Source organism: Salvelinus sp. IW2-2015, linkage group LG3, assembly GCF_002910315.2.
Source record: "Salvelinus sp. IW2-2015 linkage group LG3, ASM291031v2, whole genome shotgun sequence".
Classification (NCBI taxonomy): domain Eukaryota; kingdom Metazoa; phylum Chordata; class Actinopteri; order Salmoniformes; family Salmonidae; genus Salvelinus; species Salvelinus sp. IW2-2015.
Window position 1 is genome coordinate 11,305,640 of NC_036840.1, and position 24,592 is coordinate 11,330,231.

General features: G+C 41.6%; 1 protein-coding gene and 1 long non-coding RNA gene across 3 annotated transcripts; one reads left to right on the top strand and one right to left on the bottom strand.

The window, feature by feature from the left end:
- Positions 1 to 233: 233 nt before the first annotated feature.
- On the bottom strand, positions 234 to 14,869 carry LOC111950663 (aldo-keto reductase family 1 member B1). The gene is made up of 10 exons (XM_023968439.2): positions 14,666 to 14,869; positions 3,678 to 3,845; positions 3,335 to 3,451; positions 2,975 to 3,052; positions 2,600 to 2,722; positions 1,803 to 1,909; positions 1,442 to 1,523; positions 1,239 to 1,322; positions 1,054 to 1,136; positions 234 to 576 (listed from the first exon to the last, which is right to left on the bottom strand). Exons 1-10 carry the CDS (start codon positions 14,729 to 14,731, stop codon positions 534 to 536), a joined length of 951 nt encoding a protein of 316 aa, XP_023824207.1. The 5' UTR covers positions 14,732 to 14,869; the 3' UTR covers positions 234 to 533.
- Positions 14,870 to 18,538: 3,669 nt separating this feature from the next.
- On the top strand, positions 18,539 to 20,179 carry LOC111981131 (uncharacterized). 2 transcript variants are annotated; one of them, XR_002879540.2, is made up of 3 exons: positions 18,569 to 19,470; positions 19,562 to 19,711; positions 20,108 to 20,179. It is a non-coding gene; the product is annotated as an uncharacterized lncRNA (long non-coding RNA). The 2 variants fall into 2 exon arrangements; XR_002879538.3 differs by lacking the exon at positions 20,108 to 20,179 and having other exon boundaries at positions 18,539 to 19,470; positions 19,562 to 19,814.
- Positions 20,180 to 24,592: the final 4,413 nt, after the last annotated feature.

Genomic DNA, 24,592 nt, shown 5'->3' on the forward strand with positions numbered 1-24,592 from the left:
TGATATTTATGTAACTTCAGTAAGACATACCCAGCTCATATGGTTGAACTATAAATTCTTTATGGTTATTATATGGCCTTTAAATGTGGAGGCTCATTGATGAAAAAGTCTTGAGACCATTAGACTCAAATCGAAAGAGACACAAACAAACTGGGTCATGTGAGAAGCCACAAACCCTATTGTGCGTTAGCAGATCCAAGGCTTCAGATTTCCTACCAAACCAGTAACCAAACTCAAGCTTTTTATTTATTTATTTATACTTCACTAATATCGATCCTATGTCAAATTATGTTTCCATGATTATAATAAATAATTACTATTGTGTATTAGGCTAGAAGGCAACAATATATGTCATGAGAAATACAATACTGCAACACACAGATACTAAATCAGTCTTTAAATCGCTAGAAACTAGCTCAAGGATGGCCATTTATGCACACCGTCTTAAAGGGAGAAATAAGAATGAATCAAAACGAGAACAGAGAGCCCAGACATCTCAAGCAAGCCACAACACCAGATCTAACTTTGTTTCCCTAAAATTCAGCATTGAAGGGGTAGTCCTTGTGCTTCATGCTCCTAGGTGACAAAGAAAAACAAAGCATGATTCAGAGAGACTTATACAATTGTTCACATGTTCAAAAATCAAATAAACACTAACTATGTAGAAAAAGGAAGGAAAGAAAGTGCTGCTAAGGTACAATAGTCGATTTTGGTAGACAGAAGGTGCTCTTTGGTAAAAGGGATCAATTGGTCATCAAAAAGAGAGGACCAAGGCACTCTTCATATAATTAATTAAAATGCCTTATTTGTATGGCATGCTCAATGGAAACAAAGTTTAAAAACTCAGACGCGTTTCGGCTGCATAGCCTTCGTCAGGGAGTACACCAAGTCTATTTACATTCAAAGAAAAGTAACACCGTAATAAACATAGCTGTCATCACATTAAAATGACGATTTGACTGAAATTCGGGGGGACATCAGTTTGAGCCTCTGCAGAGTGTGTACACTGTAAAATACAGTACATGGGTCTAACTAAACCAAGTAGAGTCTCACCCTGTCATTGGGCAGACTCTMCAGTTCCTGTTGAAGCCCAGAATGGTCTTCATTTCCTCATCGCTCAACACAAAGTCAAACACCTGCATGTTTCAAAAAGACAAAAATGACCCCAAAGCTACATGTGAACTAAAATCAGATGACACACCTCTTCAAATAAATTGAGAATTTATGGGAGAGAATACCTTGAAATTCTCCTGGATACGTGTGGGGGTGATAGACTTGGGAATCACAATCGTGTTCCGTTGAATATGGAAGCGGATCAGGACCTGAAGTGAGGATGACGGAGAGAGGAAAGCGGACATGTAAATGTGATCCCAGGTTAAAGAAAATATCAGTGTGGTTCGGGTTGGCTCGATAGTGTGAAAAGGGTTTTAGAGTACAGTACCTGGGCAGAGGTCTTCTTGTGCTTCTCAGCGATGGCCTTGATGTTGGGATCATCCAGCAGAGAAGGGTCCTCTGGTTTGGCCCTGTTATTGACACAGTGTTACAATCTTTTCACAGGGAGAACTGTAAATGGCTTTGTATGTTCAGAATTCATGTACTAGGTGAATGTACACCGACTATACCAARCATAAAGGAACACATTCCTTATATTAAGTTGCAATATTGGATTTAACAAGTGACATCAATAAGGGATCATAGCTTTCACCTGGTCAGTCTGTCATGGAAAGAGCAGGGGTTCTTAATGTTTTGTATACTCAAGAGTATATCTCTTAGGTATTATTAGTTGAAGTATATACACTCACCATGGTCTGTCTGGGGAACCCAGGGGGCTGTAGGCTGTCACAGAGATGCCCTTAGAGTGACAGTAGTTGATCAACTTCTCCTGGTTCAGATARGGGTGGCATTCAACCTGGTGGCATAAATCACTTGTGAGGATATTCACTTCACATGCAGTTCTTATACATGGGATGTATTGTAGCATTAGAGAATTAGTGGAGTGGTATTTTACGTTGATAAACATACATAATTAAATTATACGGTGGATTGCAAATAAATAACATTTATTTTAATTGAGACCCATTGTGTATTACTGTCAAAATACGCCCCATAAAGTTTTGCTGTTTATTTAGGAAGCCTGGGAAGTTGTTCAGTATGGTGACAATAGAAAGCACAAGAGGGTCTGTCCACTCAAATAATCAGATTGATATGTACCCGTTAATCAAGATGTCTATTGGGATAGATGWGCCTGGAAAACAGCAGGAATATAAGGTCACCAAAGCATTGCTGCCTTGCCTCAGGGAAAGAGGCTGACTATAAGGCACTAAACTGGCCTTTATCTGACCGAGCTGTCACTGTGAATAAGACAATGGGGCAGGGATATTGACAATGAGGCCTCTGCCCTTTGAGGGAGGGCTTAAAACAAGCGTTGGGTGCTCAGTGTCCTGAAAAGTCCCATTTAGAAGAAGGTTGAGGGATACAATATACAATTAAGAATATAGGATCAGCATTGTGTGCTTCACAATGTATTGTGTTGATCCCAGGCTTGTGAGCTTTTTGAGTGACTATCACTAAACACTCATTCAGTAATGAACGTCAGTACCTGGTTGTTGGCAGGTTTATACTTGAGGCCTGGCTTGTTTAGGATGGATTCAATCTGGTCTTTGTTAAAGTTGGAGACACCGATAGCCTTGACCAGACCAGCATCCACCAGCTCTTCCATACCCTAGTATACAGGACAACATCAGATCAGACACAGGTCAATACGGCATCCCCAATTTGTGATMGATTAYAATAAACTCAGGKTTGTATTCATTAGGGCACACAACAGAAAACAAACATGTGCATTTCTTATTGGACCAGGTAGTCCCTGTTTCAGTCCGTTTGGTGTCTAATGAATATAACCCAGTTTAAGTGATTTTCAATTGAAGAGAACTGTACAGTGTCTTAGAGGACGCGTCGTCTCGCACTGGCTCACCTCCCATGTCTCCAGGAATTTGGACCCATCATCAATATTATTTCCATTGCTGTCCGTAGGGAAGAGTGCTTCTCCAGGCTGCGCAACAACGATAGTAGTAAAACAATTATAAAAGTCACAAGACACTCCTCTTACAACACCATAAACCAGGGGTATTCAAATGTGGACCTTGAAGCCAGTTCTACTGCTGATTCTCATTCTTCCTCTCTTATCAGGGACTGATTTAGACCTGGGACATGATCAGGTAGAACAGCAGCACTCCCATACCTCCAGGCTTGGATTTGAATAAACCCCGTCATAAACCAATGATGGAACCTCCTTGAGCAAAAAAGCTACAAGTTAAAATGGTATTAGTCTCACCTGAAAGCCCATGGGCCAGTGTATCAGGTAAAGATCCAGGTAGTCCAGTTTGAGATCACTGAGAGTCTTCTGACAGCCTTCTTTCACCATAGACTTCCCATGGAATGTGCACCACAGCTGAAAAGAGAGCAAGCTTGAGTTGCGTAACTTCGAACCAATTTCCTCAATTCAATCTAAACCACAGATTCACTAGCCAAGATTTGATCACTTCAATCACTTAGCCTTGATATCAAGTTTGTTATTTTAAGTAGCATATTAAAGAGTGATTCAACTTCTCACTGCAATGTMAGTGTTACAAACTTGAGACCAGAGATAACTGTCCTGCAGTGACATTGTATCTCACCTTGCTGACCACAAACAGCTGCTCTCTCTTCACCACCCCCTCCTTGACCATGGCATGAATGCCCTCTCCCACCTCGGTCTCGTTCTGGTAGATGAAGGCCCCATCGATGTGCTTGTAACCTGCAGCTATGGCCGCTTTCACCGCATCAGTTACTTTACCTGGAGGGGACTGGTACAGAGGAGGGAGCAGGAAACAGAATGATTCATTCTTTCAAATGTTTCAACTACAACATTAGCGAGATCTTTAGTAGCCAATCGGCGGTTGAAGGTGTGCTTAGGACGCTAAAAGGTGCGTTACGGGTACGGAGGTGGTATGACATCATCAGGGACAACATCCCCTTCTCCGATGGAGGAGGCGTTCCCAGAAGGGATATTGGAAAGATAACTGGAGATCTACTTAGTCAGTTGCAGCTACAGTATTTTTAGCAGTGCATATAGTATGGTACAGCTACATGGATAGATGTCAGGCATTGATTCTGGTAGTATTAGTAAGTATGAATAAATTCAGGGTGTCAAGCAGCTTGATCATCATGGTACTTTTTGGTAGTAAAGTTTACAGGCATATATTATGGTAAGTATAATTGAAATGTGTATCTCATTACAGTAAATGGTGAAATAAGTATAGTTAGCTGTAATTGTAATGGCTTAGCAGATTTTTGAAAAAGCATTATCAGTCTTTACCTGGCTAAAAGAGAATGAATATAATATMTATTGTTTACAGGAAACTCATTCTACAACTACAGATGGAGGTTGTGTGGAAAAGGGACAGGGAGGAAGAAATATTTCTGTCATGGGCAAAGAAACTCAAAAGGGGTGATGATATTAACTAACAAATAATTTCGATCCGAATGTGCAAACAGTCTTAACAGATCCGCAAGGAAAGGTGGATCCTTTTAAATGTGCTATTGGACGATAAAAAGATCTGGCTCATTAATCTATAAGGTCCAAATAATCATGATCCACACTTCTTAGAAAATATTTATAACAATCTATCGATCTCACAAGCAACAAAAGATGCTATTATGGTGGGAGATAACACAGTTTTAAAGTAACTTCAATGGGCCGTAAAGGAAATCACACCCTCGTGCACTTAAGGAGACCACAACTATTATGGACACATTAGAACTAGTCGATATACGGAGGCTGAAAAACCTTGACCTACTGAGGTATACATGGAATCAGGCTTAATTAATCTAGTCGTCTTGACTACTTTCTTGTGTCCTTCTCGCTGGCACCAAAAGTTTAAAAAGTGTTGATCGTAGACAGAATGCGATCGGACCACCATCCACATAACTTACCGAATTTCCGCGGTGGGGGGGGGGGATATTGGAAGTCTAATCCAAGCCTACTGGATGACAAGCTGTTTTTAATCAAGACAGAATAATTTAGAACTGACTTTTTCTTGCATAACATTGGTACAGTAGATCACCTTATTGTATGAGATACTTTCAAATGCGTCTTCAGAGGCCATGCAATTCAATACTCATCTTTAAAACAAAAACAATTTAGGTCAAAAGAGATTAGAATAATAACTCAGGAACATAAGGAATAGCATAGATGGATGGCAATAAAAATGGTACCATAAGGGTCTCCCGAGTGGCGCAGTGGTCTAAGACACTGCATCGCAGTGCTTGAGGCGTCACYACAGTCCCGGCCGTGACCGGGAGTCCCATAGGGTGGCGCACAATTGGCCAAGCGTCGTCCGGGTTAAGAGAGGRCACCTCAGAACAGCCTCAATTTGTCGGGGATGGATTCTACAATGTGTCGAAAGCGTTCCACTGGGATGCTGGCCCATGTTGACACCAATGCTTCCCACAGTTGTGTCAAGTTGTCTGAATGTCCTTTGTGTGGTCAACCATTCTTGATACACACGGGAAACTGTTGAGCGTGAAAAAGACAGCAGCATTGCAGTTCTTGACAAGCCGGTGTGCTTGGAACCTACTACCATACCCTATTCAAAAGGCACTTAAATCCTTTGTCTTGCCCATTCACCCTCTGAATGGCACACATACACCATCCGTGTATCAATTGTCTCAAGGCTTAAAAATCCTTCCTTAACCGGTCTCCTTCCCTTCATCTACACTGATTGAAGTGGATTTAACAAGTGACATCAACAAGGGATGATAGCTTTCACCTGGATACACCTGGTCAGTCTAATGGAAAGAGCAGGTGTTCTTTATTTTTGTATTAGACCGAGTGTACAAAACATTAAGAAAACTGGATGGAAAATTGCACAAAATATTTTAGAATTTAATATAGAAATGCTATCAAAAATAATTTACAGAAACGGATTCCAAATGAAGGAGTCATCCATGATTCACCGAATGATATTTTGAAAGAGGAAGCAAAATATTTTAAGCATATTTTTTTGCATTYTCAGTCTCCTCCATCTCCACTGAATGATGTTAACTGTAATGACTTTTTTGCTAATAATAGCGTAAAATGAACAACTGTACATAAAGACTTGTGTGAAGCACAAATTAAAGAGGAGGAACTTCTTGATAAAGTGAATTCCTTTCAGTCCGGAAAAACTCCAGGGTTGATGGCACAACTCAATTTTGTGATGCAAAAATCCTAGCAAAATGCATAGCGTATACAATGAAAAAGGATATCGGATATTATTCATCTTGATCAGGCAGTTTTTTTTTACATGGACGATACATTGAAGATAATAAGTCAATAGAACACTGATCTTCATAGCAGATTTTGAAAAGGCCTTTGATAAAGTATGACTAGAATTTATATATAAATGCCTGGACTATTTACATTTTTGARAATCTCTTATACAAATGGCTAAAAGTTATGTATAGTAAGCCCAAGTGTAAAATTGTAAATAATGGTTACTTCTCAGAAGGTTGTCCATTGTCTCCATATCTATTTGTTATGGCCGTCGAAATGTTAGCTATTAAAATCAGATCCAACAATAATATCAAGGGGTTAAAAATAGAGGTCGACCGATTAAATCGGAATGGCGGATTAATTAGGGCCGATTTCAAGTTTCCATAACTTTTTTTTWACAACTTTATTTAACTACRTAGGCAAGTCAGTTAAGAACACATTCTTATTTTCAATGACGGCCTAGGAACGGTGGGTTAACTGCCTTGTTCAGGGGCAGAACGACAGATTTTTACCTTGTCAGCTCGGGGATTCAATCTTGCAACCTTACGGTTAACTAGTCCAACGCTCTAACCACCTGCTTTACATTGCACTCCACGAGGAGCCTGCCTGTTAAGCGAATGCAGTAAGAAGCCAAGGTAAGTTGCTAGTTAGCATTAAACTTACCTTATAAAAAACAAATCAATCAATCATAATCACTAGTTAACTACACATGTTTGATGATATTACTAGTTTATCTAGCATGTCCTGCAATGCATATAATCGATGCGGTGCGCATTCGCGAAAAAGGACTGTCATTGCTCCAACGTGTACCTAACCATAAACATCAATGCCTTTCTTAAAATCAATACACAAGTATATACACTGCTCAAAAAAATTAAGGGAACACTAAAATAACACATCCTAGATCTGAATGAATGAAATATTCTTATTAAATACTTTTTTCTTTACATAGTTGAATGTGCTGACAAAGAAATCACACAAAAATTATCAATGGAAATCAAATTTATCAACCCATGGAGGTCTGGATTTGGAGTCACACTCAAAATTAAAGTGGAAAACCACACTACAGGCTAGATCTCCACTTTGATGTAATGTCCTTAAAACAAGTCAAAATGAGGCTCAGTAGTGTGTGTGGCCCCACGTGCCTGTATGACCTCCCTACAACGCCTGGGCATGCTCCTGATGAAGCATCCGCCAACTCCTGGACAGTCTGTGGTGCAACGTGGGGTGGTGGATGGAGCGAGACATGATGTCCCAGATGTGCTCAATTGGATTCAGGTCTGGGGAACGGCGGGCAGTCCATAGCATCAATGCCTTCCTCTTGCAGGAACTGCTGACATGCTCCAGCCACATGAGGTCTAGCATTGTCTTGCATTAGGAGGAACCCAGGGCCAACCGCACCAGCATATGGTCTCACAAGGGGTCTGAGGATCTCATCTCGGTACCTAATGGCAGCCAGGCTACCTCTGGCGAGCCCATGGAGGGCTGTGCGGCCCCCCAAAAAATGCCACCCCACACCATGACTGACCCACCGCCAAACCGGTCATGCTGGAGGATGTTGCAGGCAGCAGAACGTTCTCCACGGCGTCTCCAGACTGTCACGTCTGTCACATGTGCTCAGTGTGAACCTGCTTTCATCTGTGAAGAGCACAGGGCGCCAGTGGCGAATTTGCCAATCTTGGTGTTCTCTGGCAAATGCCAAACTTCTGCACGGTGTTGGGCTGTAAGCACAACCCCCACCTGTGGACGTCGGGCCCTCATACCACCCTCATGGAGTCTGTTTCTGACCGTTGAGCAGACACATGCACATTTGTGGCCTGCTGGAGGTCATTTTGCAGGGCTCTGGCAGTGCTCCTCCTTGCACAAAGGAGGAGGTAGCGTCCTGCTGCTGGATTGTTGCCCTCCTACGGCCTCCTCCACGTCTCCTGATGTACTGGCCTGTCTCCTGGTAGCACCTCCATGCTCTGGACACTACGCTGACAGACACAGCAAACCTCTCTGCCACAGCTCGCATTGATGTGCCATCCTGGTTGAGCTGCCTACTGAGCCACTTGTGTGGGTTGTAGACTCCGTCTCATGCTACACTAGAGTGAAAGCACCGCCAGCATTCAAAAGTGACCAAAACATCAGCCAGAAGCATAGGAACTGAGAAGTGGTCTGTGGTCACCACCTGCAGAACCACTCCTTTATTGGGGTGTCTTGCTAATTGCCTTAATTTCCACTGTTGTCTATTCCATTTCCACAACAGCATGTGAAATTTATTGTCAATCAGTGTTGCTTCCTAAGTGGACAGTTTGATTTCACAGAAGTGTGATTGACGTGGAGTGCATTGTGTTGTTGAAGGTTCCCTTTATTTTTTTGAGCAGTGTATTTTTAAACCTGCATATTTAGTTAATATTGCCTGCTAACATGAATTCTTTTAACTAGGAAATGTGCACTTCTCTTGCAACAGAGTCAGGGTATATGCAGCGTTTGGCTGCCTGGCTCGTTGCGAACTGTAGTTGAAGACTATTTCTTCCTAACAAAGACAGCCAACTTCGCCAAACGGGGGATGATTACAAAGCTTTGCGAAAAAAGCACAATCGTTTCACGAGCTGTACCTAACCATAAACATCAATGCCTTTCTTAAAATCATACCAGAAAGATATATATTTTAAACCTGCATATTTAGCTAAAATAAATTCAGGTTAGCAGGCATATTAACCAGGTGAAATTGTGTCACTTCTCTTGCGTTATTGCACGCAGAGTCAGGGTATATGCAACAGTTTGGGCCGCCTGGCTCGTTGCGAACTAATTTGCCAGAATTTTATGTAATTATGACATAACATTGAAGGTTGTGCAATGTAACTGGAATATTTAGACTATGGATGCCACCCGTTAGGTAAAATACGGAACGGTTCGTATTTCACTGAAAGAAGAAACATTTTTTTTCGAGATGATAGTTTCCGGATTCGACAATATTATGACCTAAGGCTTGTATTTCTGTGTGTTATGTTATAATTAAGTCTAGATTTGATAGAGCAGTCTGACTGAGCGATGGTAGGCACCAGCAGGCTCGTAAGCATTCATTCAACAAGCACTTTCGTGCGTTTTGCCAGCAGCTCTTCGCAATGCTTCAAGTATTGCGCTGTTTATGACTTCAAGCCTATCAACTTCCCGAGATTAGGCGGTGTAACCGATGTGAAATGGCTAGCTAGTTAGCAGGGTGCGCGCTAATAACGTTTCAAACTCGCTCTGAGACTTGAGAGAGTTTTCCCTTGCTCAGCATGGGCCACAGCTTTTGTGAAGCGATGGGTAACGCTGCTTCGAGGGTGGCTGTTGTCGATGTGTTCCTGGTTCGAGCCCAGGTAGGAGCGAGGAGAGGGACGGAAGATATACTGTTACACTGGCAATACTAAAGTGCCTATAAGAACATCCAATAGTCAAAGGTATATATCAAATAACAATCGTATAGAAGAGAAATAGTCTATAATTCCTATAATAACTACAACCTAAAACTTCTTACCTGGGAATGTTGAAGACTCATGTTAAAAGGAACCACCACTTTCATATGTTCTCATGTTCTGAAGCGAACTTAAACGTTAGCTTTCTTACATGGCACATATTGCACTTTTACTTTCTTCTCCAACACTTTGTTTTTGCATTATTTAAACCAAATTGAACATGTTTCATTATTTATTTGAGGCTAAATTGATTTTATTGATGTGTTAAAATAAGTGTTCATTCAATATTGTTGTAATTGTCATTATTACAAATAAATTGTAAAAAAATAAAAATATTATATTTTAAATCGACATCGGCTTTTTTTGATCCTCCAATAATCGTATCGGCATTGAAAAACATAAATCGGTCGACCTCTAGTTAAAATCCAGAGTTTAAACATAAGTGTCAATGTACGCCGATAAGTCCGCAATCTGGATCACCTCACTGCAATGTTCCTCTAATATTTGTCGGCACTGAGCAAATTTCAGGTCTGCTGAGCTCAAACTTGAACCCTGTGAAATTTCTGTGCAACTTCCGGTGCGTGTTTACTGTGAACACTGAGGCTGTAACCGCTTTTATTTACTATTTTAAACAGCCAAGTAGGCTATTTGATCATAATGTAGCTACCAGAATGGCCTCCATAAAAAAAAACTATGGAGAGAATGAATCACATAACATTTTGAAATGGAAATAGCTGTTCTATCATTCAGCCTACAGTAGCAGCCAATGTGTGGTGTTCAATGTAGGCCTACATTCCATGACGTTGGAAAAAACATGCAGGGCTTGACATTAAAACCTGTTTATCCACTTGTCCTTCAGACAAGGAGGTGACTGAACATTTTGCTGTGTTGTTTGATGCAAGAAATCACTTTACAAAATAAAATTCATTATAATTCCCATGCCATTATCACAGAGAATCAGACACATTATGCTACCCTTTGCCTATTAGCTACTTAGCTTATTCAATCCTGTCTCAAAATACAACACTGCCCCTTTAAGACAAAAAAAACAACTCTTTACCTGACTCGCTTATCAAAGATATMTAGAAATGTACACGTTTTGTGCTCTTGTAGTAAGCAATCACTTCCCTATTGCTGTCTAGAAATGTACACGTTTTGTGCTCTTGTAGGAAGCAATCACTTCCCTATTGTTGACTACAAATTAGCTATAACTGGGCTAATAACTCACCAATTGGCGCTCCGGTCCGGCCTGAGTCGTGCCTGTCAATGCAACAGATTCCTACTCCGATGCGCTCTGCCTACAACAACATCTCTTGCATAGTTTGATTTGTTTCAGTATGTTGCAGTGAAAGTAGCTAAAATTGTGTTGATTTGATCACAATTCCCACACTAAAAAGGAAACGTTGATAGTGTTAACTAAATGGGGAAAACTCTAGAAAGTTGAGCGAAGTTCAAATCTCATGCGCATGGCAAATTTTTCTTCAGTCTCCTTGAGGATCTAGATGATTAATACTGCAGTAGTTAATGTGTCGGGGGGCTAGGGTCAGTCTGTTATATCTGGAGTATTTCTTCTGTCTTATTCGGTGTCCTGTGTGATTTTAAGTATGCTCCCACTAATTCTCTCTCTGCCTCTCGGAGGACCTGAGCCCTGGGACCATGCCTCAGGACTACCTGGCCTGATGACTCTCTAGTCTAGTCCACGTGGTCGTGCTGCTGCTCCACTTTCAACTGTTCTGCCTGCGGCTATGGAACCCTGACCTGTTCACCAGACGTGCTACCTTGTCCCAKATCTGCCGTTTTCAACTCTCTCTCTCTACTGCACCTGCTATTTCAACCTCTGAATGCTCGGCTATGAAAAGCCAACTGACATTTACTCCTGAGGTGCTGACCTGTTGCACCCTCTACAACCACTGTGATTATTACTTGACCCTGCAGGTCATCTATGAATATTTTAACATCTTGGCCATGTACTGTTATAATCTCCACCCAGCACAGCCAGAAGAGGACTGGCCATCCCTCAGAGCCTGGTTCCTCTCTAGGTTCCTGCCTTTCTAGAGAGTTTTTCCTAGCCACCGTGCTTCTTCTACATCTGCATTGCTTGGTGTTTSGGGTTTTAGGCTGGGTTTCTGTATAGCACTTTGTGACATCGGCTGATGTAAAAAGGGCCTTACAAATACATTTGATTGATTGATTCTCTAGCCTCTCTGGACTAAAACCTAATTATGAAAACTTATTGGATTGGATCATTAAAAGACAACTTTACCTGTAGTTTACCAGTCTGATGGTGAAGTAGACAAAAATAAACAAACTCACTACAACAAATTTCATTAGAAAGTTAGCAAAAATAAACGACATCTTGCAACCATGGAGAAGTAAATACCTGTGTATTTATGGAAAAATCACACTTTACACTTTAGTCATATCACAGTTTAGTATGACGCTGCCTACTTATATTTATATAATGAATAACAGTTTGGGGGGGATAAAATGGATTCAATATTAAAGAATTAAACCTCTCAATAAAAGCTTCAGTCATACAAGAGTTATACTTAAAAGGTCATGAATAGTAAAAATTATGTTTTTCATGAAAGTGGATGATATTTGAAGGAAACCAGATCAAAGAACGATGACCAAAGTATGAAAAATTATCACAAAGTTACTGGTCCCCTCCCCCATGTCAAACACATGGACAAATATACCAGTTTCATTTGAAAACCAAAATGTTGACAGCGGTGCCATACAGGTTGCAAAATAGCTGGGAAGAGATTTGAGATGTTCCGATTGCATGGCACATGGTTTATGAACTGATACAMAAAACAACGCTTGATTCAAATTAAATTATTAAACAAAATTCTTGCCACCAACATAATGCTATGTATATGGGGCAAATAACCATCTCAGCTCTGCAGATTTTGGTCACAGGTTCAGGAGTGGCTGACAAATCATAAGAGGGTGGTTTACAGAGATACAGTAGGTGGAATGGGGAGAGAGCAGCTGAAGGGTGGGTTCAAAAGCCCATGATCTATAAATGTTATGACTGAAAATACTATATACAGTTCATTCAGGAAAGTATTCAAACCCCTTGACTTTTTCCACATTTTGTTACAGCCTTATTCTAAAATGGATTAAATAAATAAAAAATCCTTAATCTACACACAATACCCCATAATGATAAAACAAACTAAAACAGAAATACCTTATTTACATAAGTATTCAAACCATTTGCTATGAGACTCGAAATTGAGCTCAGGTGCATCCTGTTTCCATTGGCCATCCTTGAGGATGTTTCTACAACTTGGAGTTCACATGTGATGAATTCAATTGATTGAACATCATTTTGAAAAGGCACACACCTGTCTATATAAGGTCCCACTGTTGACAGTGCATGTCAGAGCAGAAACCGAGCCATGAGGTTGAAGGAATTGTCCGTAGAGCTCCGAGACAGGATTTTGTCGGGGCACAGATCTGGGGAAGGGTACCAACAAAAMTTCTGCAGCATTGAAGGTCCCCAAGAGCACAGTGGCCTCCATAATTCCKAAATGGTAGAAGTTTGGAACCACCAAGACTCTACCCAGAGCTGGCCACMCGGCCAAACTGAGCAWTCGGGGGTGAAGGGCCTTGGTCAGGGAGGTGACCAAGAACCCGATGGTCACTCTGACAGAGCTCTAGAGTTCCTCTGTGGAGATAGGAGAACCTTCCAGAAGAACAACCATCTCTGCAGCACTCCACCAAGCAGGCCTTTATGGTAGAGTGGCCAGACGGAAGCCACTCCTCAATAAAAGGCACATGACAGCCCGCTTGGGAGTTTGCCAAAAGGCACACACCTAAAGGACTCAGACCATGAGAAACAAGATTCTCTGGTTTAATCTCTTTGGCCTGAATGCCAAGCGTCACATCTGGAGGGAATCTGGCTCCATCCCTACGGTGAAGCATGGTGGTGGCAGCATCATGCTGTGGGGATGTTTTTCAGTGGCAGGGACTGGGAGACTAGTCAGGGTAAGGGTAAGAGGGTAAGATGAGCGAAGAAAAGTACTTAGAGATCCTTGATGAAAATCTGCTCCAGAGTGCTCAGGACCTCAGACTAGGGCGAAGGGTCACCTTCCAACAGGACAACGATCCTAAGCACACAGCCAAGACAATGCAGGAGTGGCCCAGCCAGAGCCCAGACTTGAACCTGATCAAACATCTCTGGAGAGACCTGAAAATAGCTGTGCAGCGACGCTCCCCATCCAACCTGACAGAAGTTGAGAGGATCTGCAGAGAAGAGTGAGAGAAACTCCCCAAATGCAGGTGTGCCAAGCTTGTAGTGTCATGCCCAAGAAGAGGGGATGGTCCAATAATAACAAGTATTCAGTAGCCTGCAAATGTATGGTCCCTACCTTGTGGATTCAAATGTATACAGACTTGATCACAAAATATTAAACAAAAGGCATTTGTGACTTTTATAGAAGCATTTGAAGAAATGGGTGCAGCCTTTCAACCATAAATCACAAGACCACAGCTACGAAAAGCTCCGTGACAGAAACTATGGGGCCCATTGCCTATTCCTAAAAACGTAAGAGTTCACACAATATCTTGACAATATAAATCGAACAAATGACATTGCTCATTTTATGGAATTACAGCTGGCTCCCAGTTATGTTATTGTCAAGAACGTGCTAGAGAGAAAAGTAATTGACAATATATTATAATTACATTAATAACGGAAGAGAGAAAGCTACGTATTCATTTGTCATAAATGCATACCATTCTGTAACGTCCAAAGTAGCTAAATAGCTCAAAGACCAAGAACTCAAAAAGTTGGCGCTAGCTAGCTAGTAGCATAGCGCCAACTTTTTGAGTTCTTGGTTCTAGCTAGCTAGTAGCATAGCTAGCTTTCTTGGCAAACTACAAGTAAAAAGGATTACTTGCTAAATTTAGAACGAACCTTCCACGTCCCGAGACCGAGAATGGGCATTTCTGCACCGGTGTTCAATTTCACGGATGTTGCCATCGTCCTCTTTGTTGCAAAATATACCTTTTAGATACTTTGTTGCAATTGCAGACAGTGCTTGTCCAACMGTTAAGTGCAGCGCAAAGTGCAAATTACGAATGGTATAGCAGCCAACTCATATTGTTGATAGATTGCTTATGTCTGGAATTCTATTTTGCTAAACATCTTGGACAACAGCGCCACCCAGTGCCACCGTCATTCTCTTTAATAATGAATCGCGTCATACAGGCAACTTTGACATAAACCTGCAGATGGATTTAAAATATTTACAGAATACGAATGACTTCTTCATAAAAACAAAATCCTGAACCAAAATAGTTTATTAATAGTATTGTCACAAATTGAATAATCATCAATCCCACACACACACCTTGACCTTGAATTCTACATTTGCATCTTATCAATATGTGTCTGACAGTTCATCAAAAACGTTTGCTTCACCTCAAGCATTATGGGTAACAAGCACTAGAGGGAGACATTACCACACCGTTCAACTGGCAATCAAACGCTTAAAGGTGCAATCAGCAATTGTTACGATATTTTTTACTTTGAAATTCATATACCCATTGATTCTTGAATAATATAACTTATAAACGTCTGAGCTTAGTTMAATTGTCTTACCGCACCAGAACCCAAAATATAAGCTTGTTTTACTCCTTTGTTTGGTAACACTGTATTGCCTAAAACACTTTGATCTTATGGATGGTCTGTCTTTGCATCCATAGCTCTGTCCATGAATTTGGGAGAATTAACATTTCTGTAGCCCCAATACCTAAGCTATTTACCAATTCAGGGGCAGTGTAGCCACTTTGTTATTGTTTGAACTACAGACTGCATCTTTAACTGGCATATTATGGCTCCTACACAATGGAATACTGAACTCAAAGGAAAAAATGAAATTATGMATTTAGTGATGCATGCATGAAGTCAAAAGGTTACGTTCTAATATGCTATTGATACTAAGATTTCTATACTTGTGTGAAATGTGAGGAAGAGAAGTGGTCAAGGGAAAAAAACATTGCATTGCCATCAATATTATTATTTAAAAAATAAGAAAAGACTAAGATAAAGCCTAAAGTATGTAAGTAGGGGGTATAATATAGACTAGTCTTTAGTACACTGAACACAAATATAAACGCAACATGTAAAGTGTTGGTTTCATGAGCTGAAATAAAAAATCCCAGAAATGTTCCATATGCACAAAAAGTTTATTTCGCAAATGTTTACACAAATTTGTTTACGTCCCTGTTAATGAGAATTTCTCTTTTGCCAGGATCTCCACATCCGGCTTCTTCACCTGCGGGATCGTCTGAGACCAGCCACCCGGATAGCTGATGAAACTTGAGTTTTCATAACCAAAGAATTTCTGCACAAACTGTCAGAAACCATTTCAGGGAAGCTCATCTGCATGCTCGTCGTCCTCACCAGGGCSTTGACCTCACTGCAGTTGGGCATTGAAACCGACTTCAGTGAGAAAATGCTCACCTTCGATAGCCACTGGCACGCTTCAGAAGTGTGCTCTTCATAGATGAATCCCGGTTTCAAATGTACTGGGCGGATGGCAAGCAGTGGCGGTTCTAGCTTGTATGGCTCCTTGGGCGAACCCCCCCCCTTCAGTCCCCCCCCCCCACAACAAACAAAAAAAGAACCGTTTTGCACTATTTGTAATTTTTATTCAGACATTTGGAACAACACAAATAATGAATCATAACATTTAAAACTATATAAATATAAAAAATATACACAAAAATATAACTCATAAATATCAAAAAGAAGTAACAAAGATAAATAGAAACAAATTGTAGTATATAAATAAAAAAGAGAATAGAATTATTACACTATTACCCTATTGCTAACAAAAAACACACAAATTAAACTAAATTGCACAAATCCTTTATCACACAAATAGAATAACACACTTATAAAGAAGAGAACCTGATTATTACACTATTGCACTTCAAACAAGAAACACACAAACTAAATTGCACAACTGCCATCTACATGTAAACCCTGACCTTTCTTGCCTTCATCAATTACATCATCATAAGAAATCTGCCCAGCAATTGCATAGTTAATACTGATGACAGCAAGGCCACTAAGGCGTTCCTGTGACATGGTGGACCTCAGATAGGATTTGATGAGCTTCAGCTTTAAAAAGCTCTTCTCTGCTTCAGCTACTGTCACTGGAAGAGTAAGACAAATTCTGAGAGCAGTCCACAAATGTGGATCCATTTCTGAGAGCTCCCTTTCGTGCATAAATATCAGCAGCTCAAGCAGGGTCATGGTCTTCGATGGCAAGTCAGGCAGGTTCTTCAGTTCCTGTGCAAGCTCTCTGCCATCCAAGTCTGAGTGTTCTTTATACTGCAGTGTCATACTAAGGGCCTCACATTGTTCTGTCAGCTCCTCATTTGAGAGACGTTGGAAGGTTGTCAGCACTCCAAACTTCTCTCCCACACTTCCTGAAGGGCTGAGGTTGCAGAATCAACAAAGACATTGAAAAATGTCACCTCCAGCTTCTTCAGGGCATCACTCAAAGGCTCATAAAAGGATTTGTATGAAAAGTGCCTGCTTTGTGGACCTCAGACTTCTTTTGTTGTAGAACGGCCTCTATGTTCATACCCTCGCAAATATCCTTGGCTGACATTTGTGCGGTCATAAAGTCTGTTGCCCTGTAGTTGCTGAGACCTCTCTCTGTCTTTCTGAGAAGACTGACTGCAACATCCACATGCATACTGGGAGACTGCATCAGCTTGCTTACATGTTGTATCTGGCTCAAGATGTCACACCACACCACTGTACAGATGGTGAAGCGGTATGATCCCACCACCTCTGACAAGGACTGGGCCTCAATCTTTATCACAGGGTCTTTGGTTTGATCCCTCACCTCAATCAGTGCCTCTCTCACCGCTGCTGCCTGATACCTCAGTGGCTCGACACTCTTAACTTGACTCTCCCACCTTGTCTCAGTCCACATCTTCAAAGTGATGTCCACATGTTTTTTTTTYGGGATGGCCCATCGCTGTGTGGAGGCTGAGAACAAGGTGTACAGTTTGTGTAAGATGCCAAAGTATAGAATGATAGAGAAGAATTTTGCCAGCTTGGTGTCACTCACCATAATTGAAATGACCTTGATGCTCAACAAATCAATGAGTTCATTCTGTATTTGGTGGCCAAAGTAGTTGGTGGTGTGACTCGAGGTCCCTTTTTTAGACATGGTTAAGGTGCTCTTTCATGACTGGATCAAATTGTGCCATCAGTTCAACCTCTTTGAGGAAATTTCCATTTGATGGAGAGTACAGCATTTCTGTGTGTCCCCTTAGTGCCAGATGTGCTATTTGATAGATTCCCCCGCTCCCCCCTCCCTCGGGCTTCCAGTGGGGAGACCTGAGGTCAACCTACCCCTGCCCCCCTCCCCATCTCATACTTCTGAGTGGGAGACCTTCCCAGGCAGTAGCCTGCCTAGCTCACAAACTAAAATCAGGGCGCCCACTCCGACAAGGTTAATTGACCCACAGTCCCACACGGTGACATGATATCATTGACGTGACGTGCAAATGAGCGATAGAAAACCGATCGCGCAAATGTCACCATTCCGAAAATGTTTGTTTGGCCGCCCCGTGCCGCCCCCGCCAAGATGGCGCCCTGGGCAGCTGGCCATGTTACCCATACCTAAATCCGTTACTGGATGGCCGACAGCGCGTTTGGCGTTGTGTGGGCGAGCGGTTTGCCGATGTCAGCTTTGTTAACAGAGTGCCCCATGGTGACGGTGGGGTTATGATATGGGCATGCATAAGCTCCAGACAACGAACACAATTACATTTTATGGATGGCAATTTGAATACACAGAGATACCGTGATGAAATCCTGAGGCCCATTGTCGTGCCAATCATCCGCCGCCACCACCTCATGTTTCAGCATGATAATGCACGGCCCCASGTCGCAACGATCTGTACAAAATTCATGGAAGCTGAAAATCTCCCAGTACTTCCACGGCCTGCATACTCACCAGACATATCACCCATTGAGCATGTTTGGGATGCTCTGGATCGACGTGTACGACAGCGCGTTCCAGTTCCCGACAATATTCAGGAACTTTGCACAGCCATTGAAGAGGAGTGGGACAACATTCCACAGGCCACAATCAACAGCCTGATCAACTCTATGCGAAGGAGATCTGAACGCGGGAACGTTGCTTTTACATTTTTAACCTATAACGCAGATCTTCCGCGATATGGATTGAATCCAGCCCTTAACCAGGTTAGTCTCATTAAGATAAAAAAATMTATTTTTCTGAAAATCCCTTAAAACATGTGCAATGGGAATGTGTGGAGCCTACTGTAAGTATCGAACAGTTTTTCACCACCATGACGAATAAGCCAAACCCCGAGAGGCAACCAAAAGAAGAAAAAAAGTCAGACAAAACCTCACAGACCCTTTAAATGAGCCGTTCAAAATTCTGAAAAGGACGTACCTTTTCAGGAAAAAAGAAAAATAAGAAAAGAAACAAGAAACAGAAAAGTTATCAGAGCCACTGTCTGTGTACCTCACAATGGCTCTCGCTGAAGTTTGTGTCTCTTCTGATCTTCTCCCAGCTGGACTTCTGATTTCCACCCCGTCTCCTCTGATCTGCCTGCAGACATCCGACAGCCTTTTGCCAGCCTGTGAGCTGTCAAAGTACCCCTGGAATCAAACGCCCAGCCATCACATCTCCATGCTCTGGCATGATCAAAGAGGCACAGGTAAGCCAGACATGGAGCCACATACAATTGCCATCTAAAAAGGCGGAACATTTTCATTTTTTTACGTTTATCTTTTGTGTAACTTGACTAGGCTGAGATGACACGGCTCCTGGAGAACAGAGTCAATGCATCGATCAGAATCAAGGACAAGAGGTTGATCAGTTTTGAAGATAAGAGAGATTAGTTAATCTTGATCTGACTGTCTCTAGGAAACTTTTGGACAAAAAGTTCAACACTTGTAGTGAGTTGTCTGAACACTGAAGAATTTGAATTTAAGATGGAATTTTCATCACCTTCCGTCTAAAGTTCATGTTTAAGTCATTCATTAAATACATATATATATACTGTCACTGTCTCATCCATGTCAAGATACGGCTATACAATATACCTACTATTACCTATGTTAAAGTACAGGCAAGCATATATAGACAAAGAGAAATATGGACAGAGAACACACACACACACACACACACACACACAGGCTATTGACCAACACACACTATTGACCCAGGATTCCTTTCCGATGCCCCTAGTGATCTACTGATCTCCAAGTCTGGCCTCCCTGATGTGTATGGTTATAATGGGGTCTCTGTGGGCCGGTGGCCATGCTTCCCTTCTTCTTCCCGCTCCCTACCAGAGATCACACACTAAATCTTGGAGTCCTGACCTGTCCTGGGGAGATCAAACAGTATCTCTGTGAGCGGCTCGCCGGGCCTCCTCTCTCTCCGACTCTGTCTGTCTGCCAGGGTGAACTGTCCACGGACATTCTGTCTACGGACTAAACACAAAATAGGAGATATCGTCATCAGGCTTTTACTAGAAATCTCTACTGAAATCAACGGATAATGCTTTTCATCATCATGCTTTTAGTATAAATCTTCACTCGAAATACCAGGAATACTAGCAATCTCAACTGGGTTAATAGACAACGAACACGAACAAAGCAGTTATGATTGAATTGGGTCTGATCAATGTGAATCAAATTAAAGCAGTGGATTGTCATCTTCTGAGAAAAGTTATTTGCGGGAAAACACATAATGTAGAAACAGAAACATTGTAGAAAGTCAATGGTTCATTAAATATAAACGTGTCTCTTTCTTTTAGCATTTGATGGAATTCTGGCTGTACAATCAGACYTTGATGATGATACTTGAGTTCTCAGAAAGAACAGGAGAGAGGTCATATAAAGACATGCAACAAGTAGTCTGCACTATCCACCTCACCATCACACAGAAGAGCTCCTCTGTCCAGTGGGACGCCTGCTGCCCCTCTCAGAGCTGGGCGACCCTTCACCTCTGCTGTGCACTGAGGCAGACACAAGCCTCTGAGTGTCTTCTTCCATCGTCTGCCCACTCCCTGCCTGTGTATTTGTAATGCGGTGTGTGTGTACTGTGTGTGTGTGTGTTTGTGTACGGTCCGTGGAGCGTCCATAGCCACGGGCCTCTCCTGTCCACTCCTGGCCCCTCAAACAAGGCATAGGCTTCAGCTTGATTAACCACTTAGTTCATCCTCTCAGACAGAATAATGCAGGGAGAAAGGAGAGTAATGAAGTGCTTCTCTGACGCCTTGATTTTTTGGGTTCAATACTGTTTGTTCCCTRTGGACAATCTGAAGATGCTTCTTTTTCGCCAAAACAAGTGCCCATCCATGTCCCTCTCTCGCCATCCCTAACTGGTGTGAATAAACATAATCATAATAGTACATATTTTGAGAGGAAATTGGAGGCTTTTTCTCTCAAATCACTTCTGATGGGCTGTTCATCTTTCTAATTATGTAGATTATACTGCGTGTGTCAGACATGGGCTCAACAGACGTGGAATAGAAGAGTGCTTTGCCTTTGTACCGGACGGAACAGAGTGTCAGAGTTCCACAAAGGTTGGCAATTACGTTCTCCTGTGTGCTTCTTTGTTCATGGGAAGAGGAACTGCACTCGACAGACAGACATGGATAGACTGTCTCAAGAATGATTGAGGATTGAGGAGTCAAGACTTAGTTGAAAGTCAAGTAACTGTGCAGAGCCTGCAGTCTAGCAGCAACACTGACGGCTAGACACATATACCAATCCCCAGACCCCACCGTAAACTGGGGTTCAATTCCTGCGTCCACCTATCCAACTGTTCTCCTACTTGACTGTCTCCCTCTCTGTTTCCAACAGTCTAAATAAAGTGCAAAATGTAAAAAATATAGAAAAAAGGAATGTCAATTAACTGCTGTTAGTGTTTTTCTTTCATGATATCAAATTGTCTCTGCCTACATTCATACTAAAACTAATTTACAATGTACAGTATCTGACTTGAAGGACTTCAAATAGCCCTGTTTACTGGAAACAATATTCTGTTAAGAACTTTCACAAACATCCCTCATTGAGGAAATAGATGCCATGTCAAAAACTGAAAATTCACCTGAAACTTTTACAGAAAATGTCACTTGTACTTTCGATCAGCACTCCAAGCAGCTCGAACTCCACCCTAACGACGCATCCCTCTTTGAAAAAGACGCCATGGAGTGAGTGATGTGACACACATTCATCAGTGTACACAGCGGKATGACTTGTCAAAATCTGTGGGTGATTATTTCTGTCCAAGATATGTCAGACCAAGGATTTGACGCAACAACTTCCCTTTGCACTCCGCTCCAATAGACACAAAAGAGGAAACGGGGTTTGGTTAAATATCTAGGGCCTTTTCACTTGTCCATCCAGGGCTGATATCCAAAGCTGAAGTTAGAGTGCAACATTATAATACTCAATTGACTTCACCTACAGACCTGCTACCCACTCCAAACACAGGTAGGCTAATTCAGTTTTCATTCTAATAACCAATAATCCCAGATTTATCTAGACAGATATTTCTGATTTAAAAATTGTAGCTAGCAAAGGTTTGTAGCAGTAGGCCTGAGTGGTTTTCATTTGAATGGATTCCATAAATTTGGATGATGATGGAATTCTGCCCCTTGTCTGGAGGTACATCAAACCACAGATATAGGATCAGATAACCCTATCCACAATGCTACCCTTGAGCATGAGGGGGGATGAAGTATCTGACCGTAGACGATTGGTTGGATACAATTTATACCTACTCTGGTTTTATCCATCCCTAACTTATCCACTAACCACATCCTGCTTAACAGGAAGTATATCTTATTCAGGATGGATTGCTCTTTACAAACATCGGAAACATTTAAACTGTTGACACTTGTTGGATATTTTTAAGTGATGGTTCCGATTGCCTGTGCGATGTTTGGGAACTAAAATAACTCTATAATAATATATCAAATCAAATCAAATTGGTCACATACACATATTAGGCAGATGTTATTGTGGGTGTAGGGAAATGCTTGTGTTCCTAGCTCCAACAGTGCAGTAGTATCTACCAATTCACAATAATACACACAAATCTAAAAGTAAAATAATTGGAATTAAGATTTATCTAAATATTAGCTCGAGCAATGTCGGAGTGGCATTGACTAAAAATACAGTAGAATAGAATACAGTATATAAATATGAGATGAGTAAAGCAGTATGTAAACATTATTTAAACATTATTCAAGTGACTAGTGTTCCATTACTATTATATAAGCTTGATTCTAAGTCATTATATGCCCTGATTAAAATGTATGTAGTAATGCTGAGGTTTACTGCCATTTGATTTTCTCCAAACAAAGAAGAAATCCGTCTCGCTTTGTGATTGAGAAGTACCAGGAAAGGAAATAAACACGTGAGTCACCGCGTTGCTTTGGAAGTTCACTATGAACTCATCCTTGTGTGTTCACTGCAGATAGTCGTGTTGCTGCGGCCGTGCAGTTGTTTGTGCTTGTTCTTCTGAGAGCAGCATGTCTCGTGTGCTGTTGTTGTTTTTGTTCCAGTGAACTTCAACAATGTACACAATGGCATTGCAAGAAAAGCCTTCCACCCCCTCCCCCTTTTTTTTGGGGGGGGGGGGATTTCCTGTTTTGTTTGGTCACCAGATATTATTCTCAATATGTTTATAAAACTCTCTCGGACTTCTGTAATTTGGCACATTCATCATGGGGCATTTGATTTGATCATGTTATATGGGCATCCTGTTTAGACASGAATGTATTGGCTTGCACCCCACACTGGTGAGGGGCGAGGGACCCAGTGCGAGTATTTAAAGGGGCATATGAGTCATTACAGAACGTGTCACTATGACTTAGCGAAAACTCTACATGCCTATTGTGCATTATGAGTGGTGTGGTCCACTATGTGAAAAGTGTTTGTTGTCAGTGTGTTGTAATTTGTGTGGGAGTAGGCTACTGGATGAGTCAGAGTTAATTCATGATTCATGTAATACCTAGGCTATAATAGGATTTCTTAATATAGTTTTACCCCAACTGGTCTTAAACGTATAATAGTCCTTTATGCATTCCTATAGGATGGCAAGAGAGGGGAACCACAAGGAGCATAGGAAATAGTGTATACATTGCCCTCTTGTGGATCATAGGTGAAAGACAACATGAGCATGAAGACAAGTAGAGCATCTTGGACCACTACCATCTTAGTGTTCAGTATCTCAGATATAACACTGTTCAGATATTATACTAATGTTAATGATAGTGGACAAAATAACATTGCCTCGATAAGAAAAGGATGACTTTGGTTTGAGATGACACTACTCTTCTATCAAGTGCTATGTCTGGTGATGGGAGAGCCCTTCAGATACTCACTTTACCGTAGAGGGGAAAAGAGTGGGCACTTCACTGCTCCACAGACACTAAACTAAAACGCTGAAAGAAGGCTTGAATAGAGAGAAGATAGCGGGATGGAGATATACGGACGGGAGAGAGAGAGACGGACAGAAATACGGACAGAAAGAAAGTGAGAGAGAGACCCGAGAAACAGAGACTAAGACGTAGAAAGAGAGCGAGAGAGAGAGAGGTCAAATAATGTAAACATTGTATCATTGCATGGTCTAACAGTTCAGTTCCAAGTGGAGACCATGCTAACCTTACCCCAGTGGGGGGGTCTCATTGAGTTCAGTGAACGTATACGTTGCAACCCAGACCTGACCAACTAGAGATGACATAGATTGACATAGAGGATGGAGACGAGGAATCTATCTCCCACCCACTGAGACTACTCCACTGTCTCTTATGCTGGGGC